We start from the raw sequence: 12167 nt of genomic DNA, 5'->3' as shown, positions 1-12167 counted from the left end.
CGTTACTGATGGGGAAAAAAATGAATAATTCCTTCTGAGCGCGGGAAATAATTACGGAGAGATAGAGTTAACCTTCTAGTGAAATATGTGATCATTTACTGAAGCCACCCCCCCCCCCACCTATTGATTTATATTCTTCTCCTATCTAAAGGAAAACAAAACCTAATTCATAATTCACCTCACCCCCCCCCCCCCCTCATTCCCGCTCCTTTCTCATAATTGATACTTTAAATGTAAACAAATGTTTAAAAAAAATTAAATTAAAAGCAGCCGTGTATGTTGGGTCTCGTTGAAAAATCTCTTTGAGTTGAATTACGTACGAGAGCTGTGCATGTTATCTTTGAACACGTCTATTGAACGGTAACCGTGTTTGCTTTCTAAGATGTGTAACACACTGACTGACCTACAAACACAGACGTAACGATCAAAGGCCCAGACGTGCCCAATCCAGGTCTGCTCAGTCTAGAACTGTGATAGATTTTTTTTACAAAAAATCTTTCTTTGTTATAATAGAGCTGTGACTAGGCAGCATAAGGGTACGAATTATTTGGCTTATAATAATTAGCGTAGATATAGGCTACTCTAGTTTGTTAAATATTTTTATTAAATTAAATATTTATATTATTTGTTTTTATTTCAAAATTCTCATTTCTCACTAAAAATGAAAGTGCGGATTTTTCTTGGAAAAATCCGTTTGCTGCTGTACCTAACAGTCATAAAACTCGTTGACAATTGACGTTGCAAACTAGATTTACACATATAACATTGTACGACGAATTCTATGTGATACCAGGGTGAGGCTAAGAGTTTATAAGATACTTGAAATACTCTTATCAGGATTGTCAGCAGTGGGTCAAAAAGAGCACTTTAATCTGCTGTATAGGTTATCTTAGCTAGTCCGAAAATAAAAGTCTGTAAACATGAGAAAATGTTTATTTAATAGCAAACGAAACATGTGTATTGTTGTTTACATCATCCAGCTGTTTACAAATATTTTCACGCGAAGTTGTCGATGACAAGGACCATGTTATGTTATTTTAATATTAGATTCATGCCAAGTCCATTTAGTGCTTAGTCCTCGAGGAGTTTTACATTTGAAGTGTTATTTATCCGATCCGTCATTAAGGCCCTAAACACATTGAACATGTTCGTGTATTGTTTTGAATGGAGACATTGGTACAAATTATTTTTTAAAGGTCGTAATTGCACACGAAGTGGGAAATATATTATTTATCAATATTTCGAAACTTGTTAAACATAAATTAGGTATTAGGCCTTCTGAATCTAATTATTTTCTATTTCCCCTTCCCGTATCGATCGCATTCAGTTGCCGGTTGACTGGTGAATATAGAGATTTATTTGGTGGTGAGTTCTAGTTGCCGGTTGACTGGTGAATATAGAGATATATTTGGTGGTGAGTTCTAGTTGCCGGTTGACTGGTGAATATAGAGATATATTTGGTGGTGAGTTCTAGTTGCCGGTTGACTGGTGAATATAGAGATATATTTGGTGGTGAGTTCTAGTTGCCGGTTGACTGGTGAATATAGAGATATATTTGGTGGTGAGTTCTAGTTGCCGGTTGACTGGTGAATATAGAGATATATTTGGTGGTGAGTTCTAGTTGCCGGTTGACTGGTGAATATAGAGATATATTTGTTGGTGAGTTCTAGTTGCCGGTTCACTAGTGAATATAGAGATATATTTGGTGGTGAGTTCTAGTTGCCGGTTGACTGGTGAATATAGAGATATATTTGGTGGTGAGTTCTAGTTGCCGGTTGACTGGTGAATATAGAGATATATTTGTTGGTGAGTTCTAGTTGCCGGTTCACTAGTGAATATAGAGATATATTTGTTGGTGAGTTCTAGTTGAAAATAGAGATATATTTGGTGGTGAGTTCTAGTTGCCAGTTGACTGGTGAATAAAGAGATACATTTGGTGGTGACTTCTAGTTTGCTGGTTGACTAGTGAATGTAAAGAATAATAAAAATGAAGACGTTCTTTTTCAGAGAACAATTATTTAATGAATACATTGTCTCGCCGTGGTGTAGAAGTAGACAAGGCAACGAAGGAGACACAAAGTAGTTGTTGAAATTTAAGTAACCAGGGATAAAGTTAAATATGAAGAGTTCCTCTAAGTCTAATGTCAGCTCTGTAACCGTATCAGAAAATTTTTGGCGTTCAGGTAAGTTTACAAGGATTAACAGCCTTTACAGACTTCCAGGAGATCTGTTATGATCAACTGTTTTCTACATTCTCAAGAGATCTTTGGGAGTAAACTGGTTTTCTTGATCCCCAAGTGATCTTTGAAAATTCTGACAAGGCTATTTATTTTACAATAAAGGCGGCAAAGTCATAACGTTTTGAAGATAATATCTCAACTTGTGAAATCCTCTCTGGAAATCTGCTCGGAAGAAATCCTAAAATGCAAGTGGTCAGTGACTCTAACTACAAATGTACCCTGTCCAGGGAAAGTCTGGAAAAAGCTAAAAGAGAACTGAATGAAGATCCAGACACCAGGCTGATTGAGGTGAAAACACTTCGAACTAGATTGGAAAAAGTTCCAGGTGAGTTGTGTTGACAATACAATCTTAATTGTAAACCTTTCAATTAATTTTTCTTTGTAGACCTTCAAGCTATAGCCCTCTCAGTGCGTTCTGGTACAAATTCTTTTGCGCACTTGTTGGGAGGGGGGGGGGAGAATGTAATATCTTGGAGAAGAATTCCATGCTGCCTTTAGGCACTCCGCTAACACAACTCAGCACGAGTCTGGATACGCTCGACCCCCAAGCGGTTTGTACCACTCAGCTACACATCCCATCTGCTAACCTTTTCTATGACAATTTATACTTTTAATTAATTCATTTACTTAATTATCAACACTTGTTTCAGGTAGTACATGTACCTAAAGTAGCTTCCTTTTTTTTTCAAATAGATTGAATGTAGCAATTTTAGATTGTATGGGGAAAATAAGCGATAAAGTAGTTTATACTTTGTTTCCCCCTATACAGCATGTGGTCAGCTCAAGTAACTATTAGTGGTACACTCGCAAGTCACATTTCTTGTACGATCTTTTAGAAATAAAGATTATAGATTATCTACACTTTGACCAAACCACCTGCAGACCTGCAGTGATACCATTATGGTGTTGTTCTTACGGAGATTGATATTCATCGACTTATTTTAAAACTTCAATTCATTCAATAAAGGTTGGGTTAGATTGAAAGATTAGAGGCACATACAATGTATACAAAATAATCATAAACTATATAAAAAATGTAATGTTGACCTTACTTGTGTTACCATGAAACTTGCATTGTAGATCCTGTGTGCCTTTGGCAATGCAATGCTATTCAACTACTGCATAATAACTATTCAACACTTATATAGACCCAAGTGTCAAAATAGTCATGGACCATTTAGCTTACTAACGGGAACTACTAAAAAGAAAATATTGATATTAATTGATGTTAAAAAACGGACCTTTTTAAAAAAAATATTTCATGGTTTGCTGTCATTAGGAAAAAAAGTACCGTAATTTATTTCAACGGTTGGTTATGTAGCCTATACTATATTTTCTGTCGTTTTATTATTTTGCTACGTTAGAGAATTCAAACAAGTAAACGCGTGTGCATTATATTGAATAAAACTCCTGAAGTAGACCCGGAAGGCATCAAGCAATCAAAGTTGTAAATGAACAGAATTTATAAAAAAGAATCTCATTTAGTATCCAATTCATTAAGATATCTTTAAGAATTTCCAGTAATGTTTGATGACCATTTGTACAAGGAGGATTATTTCTATTCCATTGTTTAGGTTTGAAAGCTAGGACAGACATCAATTTTCTTCTGCCATTCCTGCGCGCTCGTAAGTTTGACCAGGAAAGGGCTTTTCAGCTGGTCAAAAATTATTACGAGGTACGTCGCGAGTCTCCGGAGATCTTCGACGACCTGAAACCAAGTCGGGTCCAGCATGTTATTGACGACGGCATTATTGAAGTGTTGAAGGAGAGAGACAATCAGGGCTGTCGTGTGCTTGTGGTTAGGCCAGGTATGGAGACGTTACATTGGCAATTTCGGTAATGCCAGATAGGCCTAACTATAAAATCCTAATTTTATTAATTATTATTTGCCAATTAAATAGACTATTTATAACGAATGTCTTTGGATTTCTTTTAGAAAGTTCAGATATGCTTAGAATTGCTTTTACTATGCATATGTACTTCAAGATGACTTATTTAAATTTAGGTGTATAGATTGTGTTCCTTTGTATCACGATTGGTTTTAGTGTTTAGATCTCTAGATCTAGATGATTAGGCCCTAAATTGTTCCAAAATATATCTTAAAAAAAAAAAAAAAAAAAGAAGAAAATAACGTCAATAGTAAAAGTGAAGATCTACTAATTTTGATCGTGGCTAATAATAAAACATGCATTCTCTGTTTTGGGACCCCTCAACTCAAGAAAACATTAAGAAACTGGAACAGACACAAAATAGAGCAGTGAGATTCATAACAAACGAATATTCACATTTGACTAGAGTAACACCTTTAGTAAAATCACTAAATTTAGAAATCCTTCAGGACAGAAGACTCAAAAGTAAAGTAGCAATAATACATAAAACACTGAACCATAATCTTCAAATGCAAAAACAAAACCTAGTAAGATACTCAGAAAGACGCAAAGATAAAGGCATAATCCTTGTTCCATATGCTAGGACAAATTTGTACAAAAGCTCCTTCTTCCCTAGTGCTATTAGAGCATGGAATGGGTTGTCAGGGCTAGCCAAGAAAACCAGTGACTTGACAGAATTTTGAGAATATGCATGACTAAATTGATCTAGGAACATGTATAGGATGTAATCATCTTCATTTTTGAAGTAACGACTGTATTTCTAAAGATAAGTGGCTAAGTAGGTCTATAGAAGTTAGATTTAAGTGGCTTTATTAATTAATTTTTTGATTGCTTACTTTCGTACCAGAAATTCTATTTAGCCTTGACTCTCATGTTCTGGCGTCACAGTCAAAAACTATCAACGTTCCACGCGTCACTTGTGTTTTAATGTCAAATACCTAAACCAGTGATGCCCGAAGGCCACATCAGGTCCGCGATGTAGTTCTATCTAGCCCGCCGAAAAAAAAAAAGTTTGAAAAAAATATCTTTCCCCACGTTAAAGCTCTCACTCGTTTTATGAACTGTTACCGGTAAAAAAAACAACAACAACATATTTGTTTTATAAAGAAAGAAAGACTTGATTGACACATGAAATGTGTAGGACCTAATTATCTTGTTTTTTTAAATAACGTCTGTGTCAGGGTTATGTTAAGGCCTTAGCTCGTTTTCCCGGGCCCCTGACATTCAACCAGGCACCTTCGTGCTTGCAATAAATAAGTGACTCACTGTTGACAATGTAAATATTTAATGATACGAATATAAGTTATGATGACAAACTAATGGAGTAATGACATTGAATTTGGAACCTTCTAATATTGTGGATCTATTAATTAAACAATAATTCTACACCTTGCTATCTGACCACGTGACACATAAATGCTCGCAATCACACCAAAACACACAGCTGAATCTAGTACTTAGTGTAGAACTCCAATCCCATATTAACTCCCTGTAAAGACAAAGTAAACACAAAATAAAAAGGTCTAGTAGACTATCAGTATGGCATCGAAACAACTGCGAAACGCAGTTATGCCTTAGATACTCACCCTAAACAGGGGAACACAGAAGAATCTCAACAAACGTTACACCAGCAGAACAAAACCACTCCATAAACTTACAAGCAAGGCAACTAAAAGAAAATGCGTTCAAAAATTGTGCACTTAATACACATTGGTGCTAGAATGCCATAATCTACGCACCGACAGTCTGTAGTATATAAGAGTAAGAGAGAGATAAGAATATCTCTAACTAAAAAACAGAACAGCAGACAGCTTGATGAAACCAAACACATAAACAAATAAGGTCGCATTCTCGATTGGAGACGCGATTGTTACATTACACCTAGAGTGGAGGATCGATGAGAATATTTACCAAAAAAAAAAAAAAGAAGGAAGAGCGTCTGCTGAAAAACTTGCTACAGAGGCCTACAATTGCTATTAGAGCATGGAATGGGTTGCCTTAGTCAGCCAGGAACACGCATAGCACGAAATCATCTTCTTTTTTCGAAGTAAAGTCTGTAGGCCTAGTTGATAAGTAGAGCAATGAAGCACTTTTCCGACAGCGAATGCCATGCGTAAAAAAAAGTTTTTGGTAGCAATCATGGCAGAAATGAGTCCTAAAAGGAAGAATGCTGTTATAGCTGTCAAACTTAGTCCTACTCATGACTATTGCAAGGCGAGAGAAAAATATAGGCATATAGGCAAATATCTCCATTAAAACTAACAAACAAATCAGACTTCGCCAAGTTTTCTATTGCCGCTGACGAGTCTACCGACATATCTGATACCGGTCAAAATCTTGGTATTTATTCGCGGTACAGACAGCTGTTTTGACATCAGAGAAGTTAGTATTGATGGCGAAGTCCTGTCAAAGAAAATTCAAGTTTTTTTTTTTACTGACTTTCTTTTATTTTTATTTTACTGTAGCCTAGTATTTTATTTAGGCCAATATTTATTTTACAATTTCAGGTAAATGGGATCCGGACAGATATTCGGTTCAGGAAATGCCTCGTTCTACCTATTTATTGATGGCTAAACTTGTGGAGGTAAACTATGTCTTATTATTCCGTTGGCAAAACAACAACAACCTCTACAGTACGTTAAGTTACATATGACAGAACTAATAATCGACAACTTCAAAAGAGCATATCTACTTCAAATAAATTTTATTTAAACATTAATGCTTCATAAAAGTTCAATAAAAAATTTATTAAAATTACAATTAAAAAAAAAACGACATCATGTTTACAGTTGACCTATTTGTCGGAATAGTGGCGTGGCGACCGAGAGTTAGAACGTCGAACCGATGTGTCTCGAGTCTGAACCCGACGAAGAATGGAACTTTGATTTCCAAATTATTAGGACGCACTTAAGTCAACCTAACTCTAATGAGTAGTTGGGGGGAGATAGTAAAGGCGGTTTGTCGTTGTGCTAACCACATGCCATCCCTGTTAACCGTTTGCCATAGCAACAGATGTGCTATACACCACTTAATAGATTAGAATGACTGCAATGTCGGAAGGGACATTTAAAGTTATTTTATAATGAGGGACACCACATCATCAAATATCTTGCTATTTACCCTTGTAATTGTCGTCAGGATGGCCGGCCTTCTTCATGCCTAGAGCAACTCGTATGTCAAACGTTTGTGTAAACAATTAAGTAACGTGTTTCTAGTAGGTAACCTTTGTGTTGCATTTTGAGTAAAAAAAAATAAAGTTTCATTTCTTAAATCAAACATTTTGTTGTACTTTATTTTGTAACGCTAGGAAGAAGAAACGCAGGTTCACGGAGTCCATATTATCAACGATCTGAGTGGCATCACATTGAAACAAGTCTCACACATTGGCCCCACAGCGGCCAGACAATATGTTCACATCATGCAGGTAATCAGGGGGTCCATTTTATCAACGATCTGAGTGGCATCACATTGAAACAAGTCTCACACATTGGCCCCTCAGGGGGTCCATATTATCAACCATCTGAGTGGCATCACATTGGAAGAAGTCTCACACATTGGCCCCTCAGGGGGTCCATATTATCAACCATCTGAGTGGCATCACATTGAAACAAGTCTCACACATTGGCCCCACAGCGGCCAGACAGTATGTTCACATCATGCAGGTAATCAGGGGGGAGGGGGGGGTCAATCCGACATTGTAGGCCTAGAAGTCACTTAGAAACTAAATGCAAAGATGTTCTTTTATCACCTTGCAGATCTTGATAACAGAAGTGGCTAGCTTTCTGGTGGGTAGTTCAGAGGTCTAACCTATATAATTTGACATTTTCAAAATGATTCTAATGCTGAGGAGGGACCAACATGAGGAACGGGGAAAGTAAAGGAAATGACAATTAACGTCATTTGAGTCTTTATTTTGTCTTATCAAAAACAATGACATTCTTAACGTGTGTTTTAGTAAGTTTTTGTGTATTGGTTGCCTGGGTTTATTATTATTATTTCTTTTTTTGTGTGTGTGCTATAGTTTTGAATTTCATTAAGTTTACTATTGTTTTACTACCCTATATTTTTACCAAGCTATTGTTTACATTCATAATAGATGTTTGTTTTACTATGTTTTGGACGTTTTCTTCAGTATTAAAGATCATAACATCCAAGCTCCAAAAACTTGGGGGATGGCTGCGGGTACTGCTAAACACAACACATCTAACACAAGAACTTGACAAGAACTTCAAGTAACAATGTGGCGGTTTAATTACAAATACATAAACAACAGCCAATAAACACAATTGGCCACACTAACTTCAAATGCTTCGCTACACTACAGAACTGCCTAATTAATCACTACAAGTCTCTCTAGCTCGTACAGCTACATTCTCGATGACTCGCTTTGTAGCACACAGTCCGTACTGCTTGCTGTCCTGGACTCTACTGTCCTTTTTCACACACTGTCTCTAGTCCGTGAAGGCTCTGGATCACATGACCACAACATGGGTCATATTTGCGTGAACTAGCAGTACTGTCCCTTGTCTATCGACAACCTTATTAAAGAAACATTACAGCACATAATCTATCTATAAACTTCCGGTTCCGAAATTAAATCCTTGGCTTATCATACACTCAACTGTAAGCACTTCAATAAAATGGTCACGGGTTGCACCACTCTCCTGCTTTCCTGTCCATTTCCCTTATGTGTGCTTAAAAAAAGATGTAAAGTGTTCGCAACATGTCCATTGTAGCAAACGGAAATTATAAAACAAGCAAAATATTTAAAAAATTCCTTTTTAAAAAAAAACTTATCTAAGGGAAATAAATCCACATTTACAACTATATCTCCCAATAATGTATAGACATTATTTCCCTAATTCAATATCAAATGAAATAATTAGAAACAATAATTAATTTACTTACTGGTTATTTTTTTTTAAATTGATTCGCGTTTTGTTAAGTGCAATTAATAATTGTTTAAAGTTTCAACTTGATCCGAGAATGAGTATGGGAGAAATAAAAAAAAATTTACTATTATATAAGGGGACAAAACCCTACCTATTTAGCCGTATTTGTAAATACCGAAGAATTTATTCCCTCCCATTGTTGTTATAAAAGAAAATAATTAATTATCAGTAATTAATTGACTAGTTGGCTATTCTTTTTATTTTATTGATTTATGTCTTGTTTATTTTAACTTTGCAAAGTTTCACTTTGATCCGAGAACGGGTGTGGGAGAAATAACGTGTACAAGCTTTTTACCAGACAGACAGAGGGAGTTGATATAAACTTTATAAAAAATAGCTCTTATTTCAGCTGCCAGTCACCCCCAAATAGGCGTATCTCCTTCGACTGCCAGGCCCAGTCATCAGAATTAATGTGTATTTTTTCAAGTCTTATATCTTGGTGTTTCATAAATACTACCACTCGCCATTTTTTCAGGATGTTATTCCTTTGAGACTGAAAAGATACGACTATGTGAACGAACCAAGTTTTTTCGACGTTCTCTTCACAATCTTCAAACAGTTCATGAAAGAGAAACTCGTTAAAAGGGTAAGTTTTGGTTAAAAGAGTTACCCCCCTCCTCCCAGCTTACCTCCCTTTTCTCACCAAATTATCAAATATAGAGACTAGAACTCTAGATAGCAGTGAGTGATTTTTACAAACTTTAGTGTAAACTGTCAGATCACGCTTTCCTGAACAGATTTATCTCAATGGTTCTAAATTTGACAAGCTTCATGAATCAATGAACCCAGACTTTCTTCCAACTGATCTGGGTGGACAACAGAAGCCGTATGCAAATAAGGTTTGGGAAATATTGTCTTTTTACCTTATCCATTGTTTTTTTGGGGGGAAATGGGAGAGAGAAAAAACATGTTCAAACTTGATATAAGCTATGTAAAAAAAACACACCAAATTTTGGCAATCATAATGATTTTGTAAAAATAAATATTTAAAAAGTAAATGTATGAGCATCTTAATGGAAAAACATTTTTTTTGTTTCTTTGTTTTGTTTCAGGAATGGATCCAAGATTTTATGTCTTCAGACCTCCAGTTCACAGAAGACAATAAATATGGATTTGTCAGTATGACTCTCAACACAGAAAAACAAGACAGTAAAAACATAGATGCTGGAATTCAAGGCTTGGGAGGGACATTTAAAAAACTGGAATTATAATAAAAATATATTTTTTTTATTCCAAGCTTGTTTATACTTTTGTTTAGGCATGCGAAACATTCTTTTAATTTTTTTTTTAAATTAAATTAACAGAATATTTATCTTTTAAGATATAATAGAATTGATTTTGAGTAGACTTTCCATTGTTAATCACCTACTAGATCTAGCCTAGAAAGACTAATACAATATAGGACAAAGATGAAATCAACATTAGATTACACAATAAATGTGTAGGCCTACAAACCTAAGCATATTAACTGATCCCAAAAAGAAACATATTTTTTTATGTCCATAAACATTCCTAAAAAGACTCGTAGATACAAATAAACAACATTTACTACAGTTACATAACCAGCAAAAGAAACAAAGCTGCATTAGTCAAGAGAAAGAAAAAGAAAGCTGCCCTATCAGCTAGCCCTAGGACAGATGCATATACATGCGAAAACTGTGACAAACTCTGCCACTCCAGAATTGGGTTGATCAGTCACTCAAGATTCTGCCCCGTCTCAAGACAAAACCAAAACTTGTGACTCATCTGGGCTTTCAAGAAGCAGTTAACTAGTTTAAATGGCAATACAAGTTAACTGTTGATTGTATTATAAATTAATTCTCCAATGAAAGCTGATTTTAGTACTTCTTGTAAAAAAATAAATAAATCAAGGACAGCCTTAGCAGCCCCCTCCATCAGAACATCCCACCTACTCCCCAAGCTACCGGCTGAGAATAGCTGGCATACTATACGGAGATTATTTGTATGTCTGTTACTGGCTGAGAATAGCTGGCATACTTTAAGGAGATTATTTGTATGTCTGTTACCGGCTGAGAATAGCTGGCATACTTTAAGGAGATTATTTGTATGTCTGTTACCGGCTGAGAATAGCTGGCATACTTTAAGATTATTTGTATGTCTGTTACCGGCTGAGAATAGCTGGCATACTTTGAGGAGATTATTTGTATGTCTGTTACCGGCTGAGAATACCTGGTATACTTAGATTAAAATCTGTTACCTGGCATAATCTTATTAGTTTGTTCATGTAGTTACTGGTTGAGAGTAGAAGGCTTACTTCAGTTAGATACGTGTATGACTAATATAGCAGCAATGAAGAAAGAAAACTGCTTGTATTTGTGAAAGATATTAACGCCTCAATGAAAGTACCTCCACTATTTACTATTTGGTAAAAATAAGTCCAGTTTTAGCTCAATTATAATACAGGTAAAATCCAGGAGGTATCAATGTAACTTTTGCTCCTGAACATGACCTTTAAAATCTAAGTCAAATAAAAGACATTTGTTGAATCTCCAAATCTGCTTTGATACAATGTGTTGGATTTTTTCACTTTACTTCTGTTTCTGTATGCTCATATAATACAGACGTTACTTCAAAAAAGATGATTACGTCCTACGATGTCCTGCTCTTCCTGTTTAACACAGCATCCTGCCACTGTTTTATTTGCTAGGACAAAGTTGTACAAGTGCTTCTCTCATGTTTGCCTGAATCAGACAGGAAAACCAAGGACTTACCAGAGTTTAATTCTCTAGTCACCATGCATGATGTAATATTTCTTCTTTTGTAAGGAAAGTCTGGTCATTTAGAAGATAATCAGCTATAACTATTAACGCACAAATATTATTAATAAAGAGAACACTTGATAGAATGTCACTAATGTAACTGTAAAAAAATTTAAGAAAAAAAAATATCTACAACACAACTATAAAATGAGAATATTTGAGTGACCAGTAAAATATTAATATACGAGTTGTGATTTTAAAATAGAATATGATTTTTTTTTTCTCTCCAAAAGATTAGTCTCAATGTTCGATAGGTTCTATGAAGAATAAATTCAAACTTTCTTTCAGCTGATCTGGTCGACCAAT

General features: G+C 35.5%; 1 protein-coding gene across 2 annotated transcripts; it reads left to right on the top strand.

Annotated features, from left to right (window-relative positions):
• The first annotated feature begins 340 nt into the window (after positions 1-340).
• LOC106055904 (alpha-tocopherol transfer protein-like) lies at positions 341-10309 on the top strand. 2 transcript variants are annotated; one of them, XM_056016149.1, is made up of 8 exons: positions 341-536; positions 2343-2565; positions 3815-4048; positions 6637-6713; positions 7437-7553; positions 9557-9667; positions 9819-9920; positions 10134-10309. In XM_056016149.1, the coding sequence occupies exons 2-8, from the start codon at positions 2424-2426 to the stop codon at positions 10290-10292; spliced, it is 942 nt and encodes a 313-aa protein (XP_055872124.1). In that variant the 5' UTR covers positions 341-536; positions 2343-2423; the 3' UTR covers positions 10293-10309. The 2 variants fall into 2 exon arrangements, with proteins under 2 accessions (XP_055872124.1, XP_055872122.1); XM_056016147.1 differs by lacking the exon at positions 341-536 and having other exon boundaries at positions 2084-2565.
• The last annotated feature ends 1858 nt before the right edge of the window (positions 10310-12167 follow it).

This window comes from Biomphalaria glabrata, chromosome 17 (assembly GCF_947242115.1).
Source record: "Biomphalaria glabrata chromosome 17, xgBioGlab47.1, whole genome shotgun sequence".
In the NCBI taxonomy this organism is placed as follows: Eukaryota; Metazoa; Mollusca; class Gastropoda; family Planorbidae; genus Biomphalaria; species Biomphalaria glabrata.
This window is presented reverse-complemented; position numbering and strand designations above follow the sequence as displayed.